This window comes from Mytilus galloprovincialis, chromosome 8 (assembly GCF_965363235.1).
Source record: "Mytilus galloprovincialis chromosome 8, xbMytGall1.hap1.1, whole genome shotgun sequence".
NCBI classification, from domain to species: domain Eukaryota; kingdom Metazoa; phylum Mollusca; class Bivalvia; order Mytilida; family Mytilidae; genus Mytilus; species Mytilus galloprovincialis.
Window position 1 is genome coordinate 66,523,486 of NC_134845.1, and position 22,829 is coordinate 66,546,314.

A 22,829-nucleotide genomic window follows, 5' to 3' on the forward strand; every position below is an offset into this window, starting at 1 on the left:
CTCAACTCAATGCCTTTCATGATTATTGTAAGGTTTGGAAATTGAAAGTAAACGTTGACAAAACCAAAGCTTTAGTGTTTGGTTTTGGGCGTTTGCCAAAAAATCTCAGATTTTCTTACAATAACACTAACATTGAGATAGTAAAGCAGTGTAACTATTTGGGAATTATTTTTACTAAAACGGGGAATTTTAATATGACAAAAAAACATTTATCCGATAAGGCCTTAAAAGCCATGTACGAAGTCCTGAAAATGGGAAGGATGTATCAGCTTTCCATAAAATGTCAGCTAGATCTTTTTGACAAAATTGTCAAGCCCATATTGTTGTATGGGTCTGAAGTATGGGGTTTTAGTAATAATGAGGTATTAGAAAAAATACATTTAAAATTCTGTAAATTACTTTTAAATCTGAAATCCTCAACACCAAACTATATGGTTTACGGGGAACTAGGTCGCCATCCGGTTGACATAGATATAAAAATTCGAGCAGTATTATTTTGGGCAAATTTGATATCCGGCAAACAAGCAAAGTTTTCCTGTATATTGTATCAACTTTCTCGCCATATGAATGTTCATTTTAACATGCAGACTAAATGGATTCTTTTTGTCAAAAAAATATTTCAAGATTGTGGTTTCTCATATATATGGGAAACACAAAATTTTATAGATAAAGATTGGTTAAAAACTGTTATAAAGCAAAGACTGTTAGACCAGTTTCTTCAGAATTGGAATTCGCTAATTCAAAATTCGTCAAAAGCTATTAACTACAAAATTTTTAAGAAAAACTGGGAATTTGAGGAATATTTTAATATTTTGAACTTTAAAGATGCCGTTGTTCTTTGTCGATTTCGAACGACCAATCACAAATTGCCGATTGAAACAGGAAGGTGGCAAAGTTTACTGAGAGAAAACCGTGTTTGCCATCTATGTAAAAATCGACAAATTGGTGACGAATATCACTATATATTGGAATGTACTTTTTTCGATCAAAAACGTACAGAGTATTTATCCTCCTATGTTGTACAACGACATAATACATTTAAATTTTCGGAACTTATGTCGAGTACACGAAAACCAGTCCTGAAGAAACTTTGTTTATTTATAAAAAATATTAATACTTGTGTTTGTCCTCCTGGCTAGTGACCTCTGTAACCTCTCTCCTTGTTTTGTTTTGTATATATTGTAAATAGTTATTGTTGTTATCTCTGTACTGATGTAATGCATTGGCTTTATGAGAATAAAGATATGGTATATTTAGAATCCGTAATAAACCTTAATTATCTGGAAAATGAGATAATGAGTTATCTAACGGTATTTTTTATATAAATTATCTGCAAAATTAGATAATGAATTATCTGACGGTATTTTTTATATAAATTATCTGCAAAATGAGATAATGAATTATCTGGAATTGAGATAATGAATTATCTGACGGTATCTGGCAAACGATTGTCGTCCAATTATAACACTCGTTACATTGTTCTTTGGTATATTTAAACCTAAATTATCTGGAAAATGAGATAATGAATTATCTGAAATTCAGATAATTAATTATCTGAAGATAAAGTAGGATTATCTGAAAATCGTTCAGATAAACCTAGATTTTCTTAATATTTTAAAATAAACCGGGATTTTCTCCAGATAATGAATTTTATGTATTTTCTGAGTTAAACTAGGATTTTTTCAAATTTGAATTAAGCTGAGATAATCTTAGTTTATCTGAGATAAACCGGGATTATCTCAGATAAACCTAGTTTATCTGAGATAATCTAAGATTAATTAATAAAAGTGGTTCAGGCGTGCCATAAATAATCATCAACGATAAGGTGACATGTTATCACTACTGCGCATGAGCAGGAATTTACACATTCATTCATAAAGATAAACACTCCGAACAGGTGCTCGTAATTTACATTTCAAAGTCTACAATGGAAAACTTCATATAACAACGATTCAATCAAAAGGACTGATATATAAGGAATAACATTTCTTCATACAAAAACCGCAGTTTATTTACAACACGCATACAAATTGCGTTTTTCTAATAGTAACACCCTTTGGATTGACATCAGCGCATGTTTAAAATGCAAATTGATTTTGGAACGAGGCACTAGCAGAAGACGACACTTTAGCCTTATATAATAACATGACGATGGACCAAAGTTTCAACAATTTCAAATGAATTAACATGGAAGTTATGTTTATACAAAAGTCTGCGATATAAAACAGATACTGGGAAGTATGTCGTGCCAATTTATTTTTGTTAATAACAGTTTCAAAGATTTAAACTGTGAAAAGTTTAACTTTATGTGCCATAAATCATTCAAAATTGAGAATATTACAGTGATGCAATTTTCTAGTCAATAATAAAATTGAATAAAATATGTTCTATTTCTGTTATGTCACTGTTTGTGTTCTAAAATGAACAATTACAAAAAGACTAGAGATACTTAAAGCTGCTTGTCTAAACAACACATTTCATATGGTGAACATTCAAATAAATAACATTATAAATCTATGCCGTTTCAAAATATACAGTTCAAACACTGCATGTACTTGTCATATAATACACACAACAATATCAACAACAAATTTTTTTATATAAGAATGAGTAGGGAATGGTGCCTTACAGTATGTTGACCAATCCCCTTCTTTAATTCTAAAAAAAAACTCCCTACGGAAAAAGAATGGTTTTGAACATGGTGAAAAAGAGTAAAAAAGACAAAAACAAAAATTAAGATATCTTGTAACACAAGTGTTTACGAGACCCCAATTTTGGAACCATTGAAAAAACATTTAGAATCGTTTGTCTGTAATTTATCAAAATTTCCTTTGACAAACGAAGAGAGAGAAAAAATGATTGAAAATACGTTCCAGGTGCATCAGTAAAATCTTTTACGTTCAATGACAAACAAATCAAATTCGATTTCCCACTGCTTTGTAAGTTGTCAAAAGGAAAAACTATGAAAGAAATTCGTGACCTGTTTTCTGACCAACTCAAAACTGCCAAAGATGACTTGTCGAATGTTCAGAAACAAGACAGACTGCGTCTTCAGTTTTGTGCAAAAGCTTTTAAGTACTCTATTTAATAACAAGTTCAAAAAACAATGGCTGATCATAATTAGTGAACAAGAAAATGTTTGTGTACAGGATGCCATAATAGAAATGTGTTAAGAATTCATTTAGATCTAACAAACGATACCGACCTGAATCTCATTCAGAGACCAGTTAAAGAAGGAAAAAATAGATTTGCGTAACAGTTCTGGTGAAACACAATGTACATCACCATTTTCATGAAGATTTTTTTTATAATTTCATCAGTTATATGTGGAGAGTCATATGAGCTCTTTTATAACACAACGTTATAGTTTTTCTGCACACATTGATGGTTTGACAACTGTTACATTCAAAACTAAATACAAAAAACTGACGCAAAGTACAGAACATTGATCATAGCCTACTGCAGGAAAAGGGCCTTAAAATTGAAAGAATTACTTGGGAATATTAAGAGCGATAAAACCGTTAAACAGAAACTCCCTCACCAAAATACAGTTGACTTTGATTTTAAAGTTCCTCTGATCGATGGTGCATCGCAAGGCTATAAACACATGGTTGATCTCTTACTCGAAATAAATAAAAGAGAACCCAGACGGAGCGGATATCAAATTTACCGACAATAACAGAAAAACTTCCCTACACATGGCTTGTGAAGAAGGACACACCCATATTGTAAAAAAAATAATTGAGAAAGGAGCTGACATTTCTACATGTGATATACATGGATGTTCTTCTCTTCATATGGCTTTGCATATCTGGAAAGAAAGAAATTGTTGAACTCCTCTTAAAGACAAAAATAAGAAGAAACTTACCGACCTCATAATTCAGGGCAAACCCCAAATATCCTAGCTTCTTTACACGGGAAGAAGAAGTGGTCGAATTTCTGTAACAATTTGACAATTTGCAAAGAATCAAGCTGTTGTATTTTTGATCAAAAAAATTACTGCTCATCAGTTTGTTTTAAGCGTGCCATAAGTTCCAATTACAGTTAGCAAGAAAGCCTTTTTTTAGACAACTTCTCAGGCGCAGATCATTTGTGAAAGTTGATGTTCATAAAATTATCTTAAATCATTCAATGTAGTTAATGTTGAATGTCTCCAATATTGTGTATGAATTAACCAGGCTGAAGCTTGCGAACAATAACAAGTGAACAATAACAAGCGAACAATAACAAGCGAACAATAACAAGCGAACAATAACAAGCGAACAATAACAAGCGAACAATAAGCCAGCAAACAATAACAAGCGAACAATAACAAGCGAACAATAAGCCAGCGAACAATAAAAAGCGAACAATAAGCCAGCGAACAATAACAAGCGAACAATAAGCCAGCGAGCAATAACAAGCGAACAATAAGCCAGCGAACAATAACAAGCGAACAATAAGCCAGCGAACAATAACAAGCGAACAATAAGCCAACGAACAATAACAAGCGAACAATAAGCCAGCGAACAATAACAAGCGAACAATAAGCCAGCGAACAACAACACGCGAACAATAAGCCAGCGAACAATAAGGCGATACATATGAAAAAGAAAATAATCAAACAGACAGCAACGGCCGTTAAACATCAAATATTTATGAATTATGTACATGTATATATGCATATAGCTATAATGACACTTAGCCTATCATTTATACATATAGTAAAAGACGCACCATACTAACCCTATTTGCTCACACCTTTAAAACTTGTTCTTGATAAACTAACATAAATTACAAATGGATCTGAAGACTGTATTCATATTTAAAGGAAGAGAAAGCGCCATTTTATGCTCATCAGGTTCTATGTGGCAAGCGAGCTGTTGCAATCACTTGGTGTATGTTCTATTTACTTTTCTGGAATCATGACTTCTTAGACCAAGAACAGTCTCTCATAAGTCGAGACGCATACATCATAGCAGTCGATGTCATAGCATGAGTAAAATATTATTTGTTTGTCATCTTTGATACTCGCATATCATGAGTAAATGGATAACTATGATATATGGAATCCTTGCAAGATCTACATACATGTCCATCATACACTGTTTTCTTGACTTCGACCTCATTGTATGACTCGTTGGTCAATGTTCTATACTATAAACAATATGCTAGCTGTATTTGGTGTGTGGTATGATTGTAAGGTGAAGATGACTTGTCTGTCTGGCAGTTTTTTTTTACGTTGATCTCATTTACATGGATCGCATGTCAGTAACTGCTAGTAGTCCTTTGTTAATTTTGTATTATTGTCATTTTGGTTAGTTTCTTTTGTTTCCTATTCTGATATTGGACTCGGACTTCTCTTAAACATATTAATAATTCAAAGTAATAATTCAATAAATGGAAATAAACTAAGAACCTACAGAAAATTTAAAGTAAAGTATGAACTAGAAAAGTACCTTTTATTGAATTTAGATAAAAATGTTACAAAAAATTATGCTAAAATAAGAATAAGTAATAGTATGCTGGCTGTTGAACGCGGTAGATACAACAAAACAGCTTTAGAAAATAGAATATGTCCTTTATGCCATAAAGAGGTGGAAGATGAATTTCATTTTATCATAAAATGTTCAGAAATTAATAAAACTAGTAGGATCAAAATGTTTAATGAAATTTCTAGTATTGTCCCCAGTTTTAATTCAATGAGTGAAGAAAACAAATTTTATTTTATATTTTCCTGTGAAGAATGTGATATATTTTACTTATTATTGTTAACTATATAAGTGAAATGTATAATGAGAGAAACAATTATAATGTCATTTTAATTCAAATTAATAATCTATAAAAAAAAATAAAAAAAAAATCTTTCAATGCTACATGTTTGTTATGTTTAATGTCTATCGTTTTGTAATTAATATGCCTGTCTGTATGTCTGTCTGTTTGTTTTTGTTTTGTATTTTAGTAACAATCCTATTGTTTGGATTTTATACTAATAAAATTCTTATTCCTTATTCTTATTCTTAAACTGAGGTTTACTGGGCGTATTGTTGTGTGTTTGTTTTTTCAACATTGGCTAGAAGTATAGGGTTGAGATCTCAAAAAACATGTTTAACCCCGCCGCCTTTTTAAACCTGTCCCACGTCAGGAGCCTCTGGCCTTTGTTAGTTTTGTATGATTTTTAATTTTAGTTTCTTGATTATAATTCGGAGTTAAGTATGACGTCCATCATCACTGAACTAGTATACGTCAGTCGTGTGTGTTTAGGGGCTAGCTTAAGGACGCGCGCCTCCGGGTGCGGGAGTTTTTCGCTTCATTGAAGACCCATTGGTGGGCTTCGGCTGTTGTCTGCTCTTTGGTCGGGTTGTTGTCTCTTTGACAAATTTCCAAGTTTCATTCTCAATTTTATTTCAGTTATAAATTAAATCATGCTGTTTAAATCAGATGAGACATTTCAGCGTGTGCACTCTTGTTCCTCACATTATGCAACGTTTTCGTTTTATGCATAACTGTAGCCCAAATCAGCTGTATTCCCCTCAAGATGCCATTGTTATTAAAGTCTACTACTATCAAGGTCCAAATTCCTAATCTTGCACAGAATAATATAACATGTTTTTGTTGTATTTGATGTCCTGATTGCCTTGCTTGGAAATGTGAGAGGCTGTATTACTACTTTGTATAGAGTTTTATGATTTGACTAATGAGTACTACATTGTTGGTAAAATACACCTGGATACTGAATAGCACAAATATTTCTAGTATGACAGGGGTTGTGAAAAGACAACTTTCATTGATATGAATATATTGGTTAAACACCAATGACATGATATCGAGGCAGCAACCCAACAACAAAAATTACCAAAACATTAAGAAGACAATATGTAGTCGTCAACAACAGTACTAGTGTTATAACACGTGTAAATGTTTGGAAAAAACATTCAAGGGGAAACAATCAATATAAAATTTTAATCTGATAAATTAACCTATTCTTTGAACATACAACATGTACATGTAGTAGCAGTATATATATATTCGTCATGAACATGCATGAAATATTTGCCACCGGTCGTTTAGCAACCAACAATCAATCATGTGGCAGTATACATAGGTATATTTATAACTTCAAATACCACTTACCACTGTCTTTAAATGTAATATAGTTTTTCACTTTCTTCAAATATTGATTTTGAACTATGATGGTTAGTGTTAACTTATTTATAGATCTTGTCTTGTTCATCATTTTCCCTAATAGATATTTCTCTGTTTCCATTCAAGTTTTCAAAAATAATTGACAAAAAAATATTTTGACGATTTAGGTTAGTAATTTATACTTCTATCAATACGCCGTCCGACATTTTCGACGTTATTGACAGCAGGTAGATCTCAACATTGTGATCATTTCGTTATTGTCATAGTTCCTCTATTCATAGCAGTTTTCAAGTTAATAAGAGTTTTACCCCTTTTATCTATATTTGGCCATGGCGGTCATGTTGGTTGCCAGGAAGGGTCATTAGGACTCAATGTTTGTTAAAGTTAACGACGATGGACGTTTGTTGATCTTGTCTTGCGCATATATGTAAATCAACATTTGGGGGCAATAACTCTATGGAATGGCCATTTAAACACAGTTGTATATTTTGTCCTGCACAATTTTGCTTTTCAAAGTTTACCTTTATTCACTCAGAACTTTCCTGATACTAAGCAAAATCGCAAACAATTGGTAAAGGATATTTGTCTAAAGGCTATAATTCCTATAGTACATTTAGTAGAGCACAATTTCAACCATGTTGATTTGTTTGTTGATCTGATCTTGTTGATCATTTTTCATTATTGAAGTTTCTTTTTATCTTTTATAGTTTTTCAAAATAATAAACAATTGTTTTTTAAGAATTGTAAAATTTGACATTTAAGGGTTCTTACTTCTATAATTTTCGTCAGACAACTTTGGCGTTAATGGACAGTAGGGAGGTACCAACACTTTAACATGTCTGCCAGTTCAGATTTCTCTTTTCATATCGGGTTTCAAGTTAGTAGACAAAATTAGCATTTAACCCTTATGTTATATGTTTATACTTTTGGACATGATGGTAGGCAGGTGGTGTCATTTAAAAAAGCTAAATAACCCAGTTAGGATTGGGGTCAAGGTTTGTTACATTTAGCAAAGTAGTTTCAGAGGGGATGATCTTTTTTTTATAAAAGTTAATAACGAAGTGATAAGAAATGCTCACTTGGCCTTTCGCTCATGTGAGCTAAAATGAAAACTAGAAAAAACTAGAAACTCAATTTCATTTAGTATTAAATTAAATGTAATAAGTTTCATTCTTTATTTAAAAGATAATAACTTGGTCACCAATGCAGTTTACACTTTTGGCAATTTCATACATGCTATCATCATCATCTTTGCTGATAAAATCATTTTTAACCAATTCGCAATTTTCTCTTTGCTGCACTCTACTTATGCATTGAATTGCTTCGGGAAGTTCCAAGTATTGTCTCTCTTCGCATATTATAACATTATTTTTATTATCTTTGCATGAAATACTGTTTCTATAAGTGATAGAATGGAAGGGGTTTAAATATCCATCACTGTCTGTAGGAGAAATCCCTGAACTAGTATTCGGACTTTTAACACTAATACTATCGTTTTGAATAACTGGTATTTCCCGCTCCATTTTTGCTTCATCAATTACTTCATAGCCATATATACTTGTCCCTTGAGAATCCAAAGCATCGTCTTGTATATCAGATGATAGAGTAAGCGGAACAGCTGATCTTGAACTTATAATATTCTTCTTTTTGGATGACATATGGCGCTTCCAACAAACGCATATAAGACACAGACAAAGTCCTATAATCAGCAGAAGTCCGCCAGTTACAGCCGTAAACATGTATGTTAGTACACTCTGGTCAATAAAACCTGTGAATTTCAGATAAGATATACTTTACAAATATTAAACACAACCATCATCCTGTATTATGCATATATCAAGTCATATTCATTTTAAGAAATAAAATGTTTTTTAGCTGCTTATCTTTGATTATTCAGCACTTGAAATGCCCCCTTTTTTGACGGCGTTCTTGTTGCTCTAAACAATATGATTTTAGAAATGTATTAATTCAGTGCAAATTACATTAAGTTTTTTTATGATTGCCTATTCTTATAAAATATACTTCAAGTACAATAAATTTAAAATACGCCTTCATTCCACCGAATTTCAGATATCTTTCGCTGGTTCCCATTTTGATAATAACACAAAATTCTGAAGGACAAGTATCCAATTTGGAAGGTCATATAGTTGTAGAGATATACAGTCTTACCATTCTTTTTGTCATTTTCTTTGGGTTTTAGTGATGTCCATACACTGCTGTGTAGTTCCTTTCTTGTTGGTGTAACATTAGTATCCAGATGGGATGTGGTTGTTTGATATTTGTTCGAATCTTAAAAAGTGAAAATTGTCTTTTAAAGGTTAATCATTTGGCAAAACGAAAAACATTTATACTTTATCCGAAGTGAAACAACACGCATTTACGCAACAAGAATTAACTGAATATTTTTTCACTTGTTTAACCATTTGGTTCTAAATTCATGTTTAGTAAAATGTAGCACTAACGGGAACATGAAAAATCCACTAACAAAAGTGGTTTTGAATAGCAGTATAAATCTTCACAGAGTAAACAGTTGTAATTTGAGACATTAAGGACAGAAAACAGAAGAACTTATAAATCGATTATTGAAGCCTTACAAATGTAATTATGTACATTTGTAGTATTGTGTACACGCATATAAGTGAAATTTGCATATTAAGGATACATCAATAGCGGACCTGTTTCGAAGTTAACTTTTTGGCAGACATAAAAACAGTCCTAGGACCAAGTCCGCTTTTCAAGTTAACTAGATTTTGGTCCTAGGACTGGTCAGAGCAGCAGTCCTAAATTTGGTCACAGGTTAACTTTGACCAGTCCAAATGACTGGTTATCAAGTTAACTTGCTGTACAGGTTAGGACTGCACCCATCTGTAGTACATGTACTTGTTTGGACCAATGGCTGCTTTTAAAAGAACATAAGCTGGTTAAATTGATTATATGAATAAAGCTAGATTAGATTTGCTGAAACAATTTTTTGTTGTAAATTAATGTAAACTGTGGGCTTAATTGTTTAAAAAAACAAAATTCACATGAATTCATCAGTTATATCGAACTATAAACTGTAAATGCAAGTTTGATAGTATAGTATACATACATGTACCATTCTGTGTTATATTTGCACTCATGACGCTACTTTGAGTCGAAAGATTATTTGAAAAATGTCCACTGACACATCCATGCACGTTGTCACACCTTTTGAAAAAAATAACATTTACATAAAATCTTATAAATTTGATAAAAAAGCAAACAAACCTTTAAAAAAATAAGTTTTAACATGGATCCGGACAATAAAGAATTTTAACTATGAAAAAACATGTTTTTTTTTCTTTCAAATATGTTTTAATTTCTTGAGTTTGTTTGTTGTTTTCATTTGTCTTGACCTTATATCAAAGCCATTATATATTTTATTTATGTTTGCATTATTTGAAATGATTTTTACACTGTATTTGAGAATACATCTAACATTATATGCGTGATAACATAATTGGTCACTCTTTATCACGAGATGGTTAAATGCGTTTCTGTTATATGCTATGCAGAGTTTTACAGATGTCATGTCGAGCATCGTTCTTGTTTTACTTTATTACCTTTAATACGTAAATTTGGTTTCTTAAAAAAAATGTTGGCTAATTTGGACATACGAAGCTTTAGGTTGTATCGAGGTTAACAATTTCCTTTTCTTGTCTTTATCAGATTATAAAAATACAAAATTGTACTGCGTATATTTGAAATAAAGATTTGGAGGTCTCTTAACAGGTCGATTCTATATATGCTCTTAAAGTGCCTCCGTACTAAACACGATATTAATGGTAAAAGTAGTAATTTTAGAGATATAATTTACCGTTTAAAAATGGATACATGCATATCTTTATCCGCTACTTTCCGTTTTACAAATGGTATGAACACAAATTCGTGAAATTGTTCGTTCCATTCCACCGTTTGCAAAACAAAAAACTAAACGGAAATGTAAAACAAATAAACAATACAAAATAGTCATAAAAAAGACCAAAACAATAATAAATGTTTTACAAATAATTTAAAACGTCGACTTTGCATCGCCCCTGTCGTAAAATGTATTGAAAGAGCAAATAACTAACAAGTGAAATCAAATGTGACTGTATAGAATAGCATGTTTAACCTTTCACTCTGGTCACATTTGCAATTGTCAGCACATCTGAATCCAAATGTGTCTTTGAGACATGGAGTGCAACCAAATCCTGCTTTTGATGTATATCCAACACGACAAGCTATAAACAGACAAAATAAAAGAAGCTGTATGCATGTAAATCTACTTAATTTTTAATGGTTTTTATTATAATTATTAGAAGGAGGATGGCTGCTTTGAACGAGACCGACAGACTAAACAGATTTTGACGTGATTTTTTTCATAGTTGATGGTTTTTTTTCTAAAATTGCTTAACATTTTCACACCGGTTTATACTTTTATTTCAATTATTCATCCCTTATTTTATTAACTATGTATTTACATTGTATCACTGATCAAATGTATCCGTTCATTGTGTGTTAATTTGTGTAACTACTTTTTTTATTGAGTTACGCCATTCCAATTGATATTTATAGTGTGTCTTTCTATGTTGCCCTGTTTTACTATAATTTCAGAAAAGGGAGAAGGTTTGGTACAATTAAAACGTTTAAACCCGCTGCATTTGTTTGCACTCTGACCTAAGTCAGGAATCTGATGTTCAATGATTGTTGTCTGTTTGTGTGGTTCAATAAGTGTTTCTTACTTCTCGTTTTTTATATAGATTAGACCGTTGGTTTTCCCGTTTGAATGGTTTTACGCTAGTAATTTTTGAGGTCCTTTATAGCTTGCTGTTTGGTGTGAGACTAAGCTCCGTGTTGAAGACCTACCTTGACCTGTAATGATTTACTTTTAGAAATTGTGACTTGGGTGGACAGTTGTCTCATTGACATATATCTATTTAAACGTGATAGTTCACAAGGTAACAGTCCACAGTAACTGTTAGAACTCATCATACATGTCAATTTCAAGGCTTTAGTTGTACATTGGGATACCTTAGATTCACACGCTCTCAGTACGAATTAAATTTGTATTCAATTCATTTTGTGTGGGTTTTTTTGGGATCATTGTTAAGTAATACAGCGTTGAATAAAGAGGAAGTTTTTGTAAAATATGTTTAAGTTTTCATGAGAATTTAAAAATAGCCTTTCCGAAACGGAAGATAGGATGTAGTGAATTTTAACCCGTATGGTAGTGCAGTATGATTGATTTCGGATGTAATTGAAATGATTTAATTTGAAACAAAGGAAATTACTAGGTACTTTTCATAAAATATTTGAAAAAGTTACTAGTCAACCAAATAACCTCACTATCAAGGAAACTATTAGTAATCATCAATTCACACATAGATTCGACATATAGTGATACACCACACTTTTTCTCATTAGCAACTAGCAAGTGGTTTTTTTTAATACAAAATCATTACATTCGTTGTGTAACTTATATAAATTTTATTCATACATTATTTCATATAAATTAAATATCTACCCTTTGATAATAGGGAATGGCCATAATGTGTACCGTACCTTACACACTGTTGGTTGCCTTATAGATTTCTTTTGGTAATTTTTGTCGTAAGGTAGCTGTTTCACTGACATTTACCACCCATAATCTTGGGTTGAAGTGATAAAACTTTGCTCAGTGCTCGGAGCACACAAATCATGCTCGAAACATGAAATCAAGCATTTTGATTGGCTGATTTTGGAGTATGAGTACAAAAAACTGACTCGAAAGTTTTATGACTTCTTACAATAAAAGTAAGAATGCAAACGGTGAATTTTCAAGAGACAACTACCCGATCAAAGAGAGAAAACAGCACAAGGCTACCAACGGGTCTTCAACTAAGCGACAAAATTCCTTACCAGACACAACTGCGGGCTTCAACTGGCCCTTTAATAAAAATTCGTACTGATTCAGTGAAAATGGACTTCACACTAAGCTCCGAAACATATGAATGAATCAAAATTTTAAAAACCCACACAAGACTAACTAACAGATGCCAGAGACTCCTGACTTGGGACAGACACAGAAATGCGGCGGGATTCCAGGTGCTTTAACAAACTCAAGAGCTATTTAAGTCGTATTTTAATAACTGCTCTTTGAGTCTTTGATTGTTAAGATAGCTTTCTTCGTGAGTCTGTACAAACTAAATCGTTAAAAGAGACCATGTCGATTGTGTAATTCATAATCTTTCCAAATGTGCTCATACATACTTGTGAGGGGACTTGTTATGTAGTAATGACTACAAGTCTGCGTTTTATTAGTATTCAGCTCAAGATGCACAAGATTTTAAATACCCCCTGTTTATTTTATAATAGACAAAAATGTGTACGTATATTTTATTATATTAAATGTGATTTAACCAGATTGTATTTTTCATTATCAGATTTCCAGCTATTCGAACTAAATTCAAAATTCAGGGTAATATATTCATTTTTTTTTAAATAACAATCAACGAGTATTGAATTATTCTCAAGACTTCATTTGTAAGAATTGAGTTATGTTTCAACATATTACCATATCCACTCGGTGTTATTGATTTTTAGTGCACATGTACCTTCAAGAGATTAAGATGAAACAAACATGTACAGACTCGAGTGATTTGGATTACATATTTTAAACAGACACACCATTTTGTTGAAGACTATATGCATCTTTATTCTTATTTTTATATTAACATACAGAATACCATTTCTGATGGTAAAATTACATTTTTGAACATTATTCTCTACCATATCTACTTTCAAGATAAAGTTAGAAATATCTGTTTTGTAATACATGATAAAACTCTTAAAACGATAAACATATTGATTTCCTCAGTCTTAATTTGTCACAGCTCTATTAAGGACCACTTTGGCGATTTTAGTCTTAAATCGAGGAGATTGTTCATTATACATGTAGTTATTTCTTATTAAATTATAGTTTAAAAAGATACCATACCAAGACAGCTACCATTTTCGTGTCGTTCATAATTGTCACAACAGAATTCGTTCCTGTAGTAGTACACACCATTATTAGATACAAGGCTGCAATTGTAAATTATCTAATTAATACAACATGCATTAAAAAAAGAGAAAAAAGAAGATACAAACCGAACGCACATTTTCTTTTTTACATTAATATAACATGTTGATTACTTGTACTATAAGGATAAAAGTTCTTCTTAAAAATATATCAAAAAGGATGTTCGCACCTCCTGTTTTTGAATTTTTGTCACAATTTCGGACGTTTTATCCACGTAGTGCCATTAACAAATTTGACCACTAACCCCTACTTTTCTTTCAATATTTTGATGATAATATATGGTTTAATATGTCATCTTTGAAAATATTATTAAATCCTTGTTATTTTTTCATCGTTTTAAAAAGAAAAAAAGTGTCAATATTAAATATATGATAAACTAAGAGTGAATTGTTTCCCGCCAAATTTGCAATGGCTAATATCTCGAAAGCAAGCACTCAGACCCTTATTTTTGTTCTGCTTAATAAGCTTCTTTATCCGTAAACTATCACTTGATACATGTAACAGTATTTAAAAAAAACCTTGCTATTTTGAAGCTGAGTAGCGAACATCCATAATTTCAGAAAAATAACAATTATTGAATGTAAATAAATTCATTTCTTGATATCATGAATATAGAGTACATGTATCGCTAAACTGTATTGTTGATATACTTCGACTAGGTATAAACTGTTGCCATGAGTTAATTTAACATATTAAATGATTGTATCAGCGGCTCATAAAGGATATGTATATACCTTAAAGTAATAAATACATAACATATGTTATAATGCATGTGTGGCGTTCTTTAATAGTTACCCCATGAGGACGAGGGATGCAAAACAGTAGCCCACTCGAACGTGATGTGACTACGGTCATCGAGGTGATATAACATCGACACGCCGCTCTCCTTAGAGAGGAGTTATAGTTATACGACTATTTCCAGCTACAGTACACTGTGAACAATCAGATCTATTTTTCAATTTCACCGTTTTCTATAATAGTACATGCCTTTTATATAAAAGCCCCATACTTTAATTTGCGTATAAAAACGTATATTACATGCAACAAATATTAACTTCAGGCCATAGAAACAGATGTAAACAATTCAATTATACCAAAGTTGCCATTTTTACCATCTCTTATAAAAAGTTCCCTTGTTTATTTACTTTTAACTGGATATTGGAAAAGTGGTTGCATCAATCCTGAGAGTAAGCTTAATAAGTAAGTTCCATTTGTTCATTTCCGATGTGACGGAATGTCAATGTTCTGCTTTCATTTGCCTCAGCCAAGTCGCATGATGTCAGTTACGTCATGACGAGAAATAAACACCAAATCAGCTTTTCATCCAGTGGGCATGTACACTATACAAAGTCTAAATTTGTGGGCCAGCATAATTAAATTTGATTCCATCCAATAGTATACAAGGACGGCTGCATGAAATTATGGCGTCCGTCATGTCAGATACCAAGGAAAGGACGATGGAGAACCAAATAAACGATAGTCGATAAAACTGTCGAATACATACACCTTTGGAATTATATGAATTTACTTCGAATAAATATACTACCTATACTACAATGATGACAACCAATATACGAAACACACAGGGGGGCGGGGGGGGGGGAGGGGGGCGGGGTGGGCTCTTCATATTTTATAACTGATTTGCTCAATTAGGTTTCTATAGAAAAGGTATTGTTATGTAATTTTTTTAGTAAGCTGTGCAACTTTAATAAGTTCTGTTATCTGTTCGATCTATTTAGTCATTGTTTATGAGTTCCTAGACTTTGTTGCTTTTACGCTAACTTTACATACATATGTACTATTAATTGACCATTTTGTCGGATACTAGTACGTTAAAAGTATATTAGATTGTTTGAAACCATATCACGGCCGACACTCGGCTAACCGAGAGATTGGTCGGTTAATCTATATTGAGTATGCGGCTATATCGGCGGTTGGTCTGTTAATCGGGTTGGCTAAAGTCTGTTAATCAGGTGTTATCGAAAAAATCATTGAAAGTTCAGCATGTTTCATTGTATAACTTTCTAAATATATTTTCATCATAAAAAGTATTCATGTCTAACAAAACAATTCAAGGTACTGAATTCAGTGGTGTAATTATTATTTTTCTAGCTTCGATGTACGATCTATAAAATGAAAAGGCGGGTTACTCATCAATAAATTTATACACATTTTACACACATAAAATGTACACAAAATGACACATTGGTTAAATTTACTTGCATTCAATATTTTGAACATCGAAAAAAGAAAGGCATTATGTTTGTTAACCATATTGATATCATTGTGTATAAAATCTACACGAAAATCTGTATTTTGGTGACATAAATCAATCTTTATTTAAAACCTGGTCTGTTAATGGGTCGGATGTATAAAACCCGGTCTGTTAATTGGTCTGTTAAGAGTTATAAATGGCAATAAAAGTATAGTTTTATTGCTATATGGGGTGTTATCGGATCAAATGAGTAGGCTCAAGACGGGCGGCTAAAATATACGAAAACAACACATGAGCAATGAAACATAACATATACGGAAATAACACATGAAATTGAAAATTGATAAAAATGGTTTCAAAAAGTGTAATATTAAAGTAATATTAATTTCATCCAAGAATGATCGCATATATCATGTTGATTCTGTTTAATTGTCATGAATGACACAAATTTGTCATCTACATTGGTAACCAGTATATAAATCAGAGATAAATGTCGTAATGTAACTAAACATCAGTAAGTAAAATATATCGGGATGACAAAATATGAAAAATAAAGAAAAAATAATGAGTAAGATAAATAAAATGTAGAAAAAAAAGACAATTTAAAGAATACAGAAATAAACAATACCCCCAATCCGGACCCTCATGGTATACACGATAATCTGGATGGAAACGCAAAATATAGAATAATATATGAGGACAGTAGAGAGTGATACATTGCTAAAAACGAGAGAAAAATAATACTTGTTTAAGAATACACACATGAAACACCGATGGCTGTTGAAACAGTAACGGATTGCGATGTACTTATATTGGTGACAAATTCTAGAAGTTTACATGCGGACAACTATGGTGGCAGGTTAATGCCATTTTGCGTTTTAGCGCTTTAGCGTTTTCGCCTTACATATTCTATATGGCGAAAACGCGAAATTGCGAAGTCAAAAACGCGAAAACGCGAAACTGATTTCTCGTTTTCGACTTCGCGTTTTCGACTTCGCGATTTCGCGTTTTCGCCCTATAGAATATGAAAAGGCGAAATCGCGGAAACGCGAAATGGACTTCACCGGCCACCATAGACAACTGTAGTTCTCCTCTGCATTTATGTAGAAAGTAACTAAACGGAATAAAATGAATTGAAACTTAAAATAACCATTTGTAGCTGCATTCGCTCCTTTCCGTTTACTTCTTTAGAGTGATTTGTAAACAACATATGATTAAGTAATAGAAAAAAAGAACCAATTGGATGATGCTCACGAATTAGGGTTTAACGTCCAGTAACAAATATCATGTTCATATGTGAACGAGAACACGTTATATGTACCCTGTGTTGTATTAGAAAGACAATTTCAGTCGGAATTGAGAACGTGCTACTTCGAACAGACACAAAAACTAAGGCTGATTGAAAACGTCAATAAAAAATCATGCATATTCCAGAGGCCAATCGATATCACGCTATATTGAAGTGACACACCCTTCAATAAAATGCAAAGAAAGTCAAAATAAAAATGCTCTTTCTAGGATACTGTGGCACCGTACTGTCATTTTTGTTTACTCAGGAATATCTCATTCTTAAATTTTTCAAGGGGAAAATATAAAGCTAGCAAAATTATTGTCGTGGCTAAATAACTCTTAACTGACACAATTTCAATTGTCCAACCCATTAACAGACTTTATTCCCATAATTTTTACTAAAACGTGGTATTATTCACGTTATTTTACAATTATGAAATATTTACTTATGTCAAAACCAAACTACTATTTTGTGTCCTTTAAATGATATCTAAATTTGTTTGTTTCGCCTTTTATTAAAAAAATTGCTATGCGTATAAGCATAAATACTACATACTTGCGCGACGCCTTTTAGTTTTATTGAAAACTGCGCAGACTAAGAAATGTATTTACAAGTGCAAAATGTTCTATGATAGATATCATTTTGTCAGACACTTTTCTTTTTTTGATTTGGATCTTATAACATGCCAAAAATCTGTATATTTAATAGAGTTTAACATTAAATTAAGCGTTTTACTCTTAACAGACGTATAACCAACCCGATTAACAGACCAATCGCCCATATAGCCGCATACTCAATATAGATTAACCGACCAATCTCTCGGTTAGCCGAGTGTCGGCCGTGCATATACCCGCAGAGAAGGTAGACATATGTACCTTTATAGATAAAACATTAGTGCTTAGTGAGTAGTAGTGCACACAATTTCCTTTTATTTAGTTGATTGTTGGTTGCTTAACGTCCAGTGACAAATATTTCATGTATATTCAGGACGAGGCCTTTTATTTAGAGCCAAACACGTCCCGTATACGGGTATGTATGTTATTAATCAATATTTAACCATTGGGCCTGATATTGCCAAAAAAGTAACACGTTTTAGTTCATTCACACGTAAGTTTTAAATCATATGTGAATAAGCTATAATTATGGTCTTGGCAATCTTGCTCGAAAATAAGAGTTATGGATTCAATGTTATTTAAATTCTTCTGTTATGATATTTAATGAATAAAGTTGAAAACGGGTGTCGCGTTTTCTTCTTTCACATAAAATCCACGAATATTGTTATATACCACATACTAGTAGTGCTAATGACCAGCGTAGTTTATTATGTGTTCATTTCAAGATCTTTGGGGGGGGATGTTTTATAGGAAATCCCTCTTTCAAAACACAACTTCATACAATGACGAATACAAATGTTATGTGCAGTTGAAGATTTGTGTGTGTGTGTGTGCTAAAGATGCTTTTTGTAAATGCATTTAATGCATGCATTGATGCTTTTTTAGTATCATCATTTCCGTCTTTGTGTACATCTGCCCGGGAAAATTATTTCGTAGCAGATACGGTAAATATTTACTTTACACTGAAAACCTTTGTAATACACACGTAGTCTACCTTGAGGCTCTCAGCAATTTAACATCAGATTTGTACACAAGCGTTTCCTTCCAGGGAACCACATCAATTCAAAGGGGAGTGATTACTTCAGTTTTTTTTAAATTTATCATGGTTTGGTTTCCAAAAACAATTGGTTTGTTGCCTTATTCGCGCTTATCATGACGCTAGTTATGGATACATTTAAAACACTTTAATCACAGGATCTAAACGTATTTCAGTAGCATTACCATGATTTGTCATTTCAAAGCTAAAATCTTTTACTAAACTGTAGCTATGCAGTAAAAATACCGTTCGATTGAAGTCCAAAGACAGATTGAACGTAAGTAACAGTTTGATTCTTTATGACATTATCACTCCCCTATAGTTGTCAACTGGTACCAGATCAAATACTTGTTTTATTGGGGGAAGCAGATGACACATATTGACTTATATTCTTACTTAGATTGATTGATCACCCCTTTACACACTAGTGAGAAGAAACCGGAATACCTGGATAGCACCACCGAAGGAAAACTGACAATGATATTCAATTAATATTAAAGTCGAGCGCACCTGCAATGTGCGGGTTTCGAACTCACAATCTCAGTGTCTACAGGCTAGTGATACAGTTGTTAGACTACTTAGTCGTCTTTTTATTGTTACATCCAAGCTTCTTTGCTCTAACAGGGGTGATCTGATCCGGATCACCCCTACCAGATCACCCTAGCTTGAGTGTATGTGTTGTGCATGCTTTCCTTAAATTTAGGTAATAGTTAATGTAGCATGCTAGTATTTAAACATTGTGTCAGGGGAACGCAAAGGTTTTTTTTAATATATAGTGATATATTTAGTATATTATAATGATGGGGTGGTGTTTTAGACTACAGTTTATGAAGCGTTAATGTTTTTTCTATCTAATCTAGAACAGCAGGGATGTAAAATAGTTATACCATTCGGACTTGGCCATCGTGATGATCGTGATGATCTTGCATTGACACATTGCATCCTCGTGGGAATAAAGTTAAGTGATTGATAAAGATATAAGAAAATGCATTCCAAAAATTTACCAAAAAAAATCAATTTGAATGTATACCTCGTATGAGTTATCTAATGAATGAATACACACACTACATTAAAAAAAAAATATTACCTATTTACTCTGCTGCAAACTCCTATTGATCTTGCACAGTAGAAATATCCAGATATAGAAATTAATATAAACTGGTTTATTAAACCTTTCATGTTTTTTTTTTTTTAAAAACGGGTAAAAATGTACATGAAGGAAGAAATAATCAATTATACGTCGTACTATTATTTTTGTTTTAATAAATCAGTCTATTCTAACGGAAACGTTGATCATTGTTGTCTACTCCATTAAATAATATGTATATCTACTAAACCCCCACAAAAAATATCAATATCTTCCTGATTTTATTTTTTCATTAAATTTTGTCTGATGAATGTATATAGTAAATAGAATTGAAAATGGCACACTATTAAGACTTTTAATTCGGGTAAATGAAGTGAAAATACATTACACACCATTACCCCTTAACATCACTGGTTGTTGTTTGTTGGTGTGTTACATATTTGTTTTTCGTTCATTTTATGTACATAAATTAGGCCGTTAGTTTTCAAGTTTGAATTGTGTTACATTTGTCATTTTGGGGCTTTTTATAGCTGACTATGTGATATTGTCTTTGCTCATTGTTGAAGGCCGTACGATCCCCTATAGTTGTTAATTTCTGTGTCATTTGGTCTCTTATGGATAGTTGTCTTATTGACAATCCTACCACATCTTCTTTTTTTATATTGTATAAATCTTATTTAGAACGGGATAGATCTAGAAAGATGTGGTGTGAGTGAGACAACTCTCCATCCAAATAACAATTAATAAAAGTAAACCATTATAGGTCAATGTATGACCTTCAACACAGAACCTTGGTTCACACCGAACAATAAGCTATAAAGGGCCCCAAAATTACTAGTGTAAAACCATTCAAACGGGAAACCCAACGTGTAACAAACGACAACATCCTCATTTTCACAGATTTGTTGTTTAGCGTGCCTGGAAATTTGGAAACTATCCGGGTAAACTTATCGACCCTTTAAATAAATATACCAAAACATGTAAAAGATTACCAATTCAACACTGTAATTAGGTCTTTGAAAATTATTTTTATTGATATGCGTATCGATTTATTTGCTATCTGTATATTAAAAACAAACTAATTATTAGTGTTATATATTTCGACTATTTTATTTATTATGTCTGTTTTGTTGACGCACGTTGTAAATATAACGGAATTTGACTAGACTGTACAAGTGAGAGGTTAAGCGCTTCAGGTTCAATCCACCATTTTCTACATCTGAAAATGCCTGTACCAAGTCAGGAATATGACAGTTGTTGTCCATTTGTAAGGTTCCTATTCACATGGCAAAATCAAATGACAAAACATATAAAAAACGAATGGACAACAACTGTCATATTCCTGACTTGGTACAGGCATGTTCGTTCTTATGGTTTACTGTTACATAACTGTCACATGTTATGTCGAGGATTGGGATCCCGCTAACCTACTAAACTGTTTAATCCTGCCAGTAATTCAGTATTGTTTTTTCTTGAATTTTTGTACAATAATTAGGTTGTTATTTTTGTTGTTTGAATTGTTAAAAAACATTTCAATTTTGAGGTCTTTTATATCTGACTGTGTAGTATGGGCTTTGTTCATTGTTAAATGCCGTATTGTGATCTATAACTGTAAAATGTGTGTATTTTGGTCTTTTGTGAAGAGTTGCCACATTGACAATTATACCACATCTTCTTTTTTATATATCTACAGAGGCATTACTACCTCGGACATCGTTCTTACTTAATATTTTTCTCTTATGTCGTATAAACTTCATACAAAAGCTATAATTGTTTAATATCTGGACGAGAACCTGGTGTACAAAGATGTTTTATGTTTAATATAAATTAGTATTTTATCATATCTACAGGCCTGCATACGAACCTGGTGTATGTAAACGATATCTTCCCCAGCAGTAAAGTCATTTGTTATAAATCTATTGTAGTTACTATCATCTTGATTAATCTAATTTGTTTCTTGCAATGTCAAATGCAGAAATTAAGACTAAGTATTTTAAGGCAAATTTCTTGCAAAAATTAACACAGAGCAACACATATCAGGAAATAGATGTAATGTATCGATGTTTGGTGTTTTCCAGTAATTAATTCCGTTAGTATTAATACTAGATGAAATGTTTTGGTTATTGTTGTATATCTGTTTTTCGTTCCTTATTTTTTACATAAGTCATGCCGTAAGATTTCTCGTTTGCATTGTTTTACATTTGTCATTCAGGGACTGTTATATCGATCATCCCTTCGTAAATTTTACGGACGCCATCACGAGTTGGTTGACCGTTATGGAATAATCACAAATGATATCGGATGTGTTCCTTACGTCGTAACTACAATCCCCTTCCCTTTCATGAATGTGACCTACCGAATTAGACTATTTACCGGATTTGTAATCACATAAGCAACA

General features: G+C 32.3%; 1 protein-coding gene across 1 annotated transcript; it reads right to left on the minus strand.

The window, feature by feature from the left end:
- Positions 1–8,286: 8,286 nt before the first annotated feature.
- Positions 8,287–20,557, minus strand: LOC143043468 (uncharacterized). The gene is made up of 6 exons (XM_076215753.1): positions 20,432–20,557; positions 14,105–14,190; positions 11,261–11,369; positions 10,217–10,314; positions 9,295–9,414; positions 8,287–8,893 (listed from the first exon to the last, which is right to left on the minus strand). Exons 1-6 carry the CDS (start codon positions 20,521–20,523, stop codon positions 8,304–8,306), a joined length of 1,095 nt encoding a protein of 364 aa, XP_076071868.1. The 5' UTR covers positions 20,524–20,557; the 3' UTR covers positions 8,287–8,303.
- Between the last annotated feature and the right edge of the window lie 2,272 nt (positions 20,558–22,829).

What these genes read in the sequence shown, in the direction of transcription:
- LOC143043468 (XM_076215753.1), bottom strand. Translation starts at nt 20,523, where the DNA reads ATGAAAGGTTTAATAAACCAGTTTATATTAATTTCTATATCTGGATAT. An exon ending in CGAAAATGGTAGCTGTCTTG is followed by an intron (nt 11,370 to 14,104) that starts GTATGGTATCTT and finishes GTCTGTTTATAG; the next exon opens with CTTGTCGTGTTGGATATACA. An exon ending in AGAAAATGACAAAAAGAATG is followed by an intron (nt 8,894 to 9,294) that starts GTAAGACTGTAT and finishes TGAAATTCACAG; the next exon opens with GTTTTATTGACCAGAGTGTA.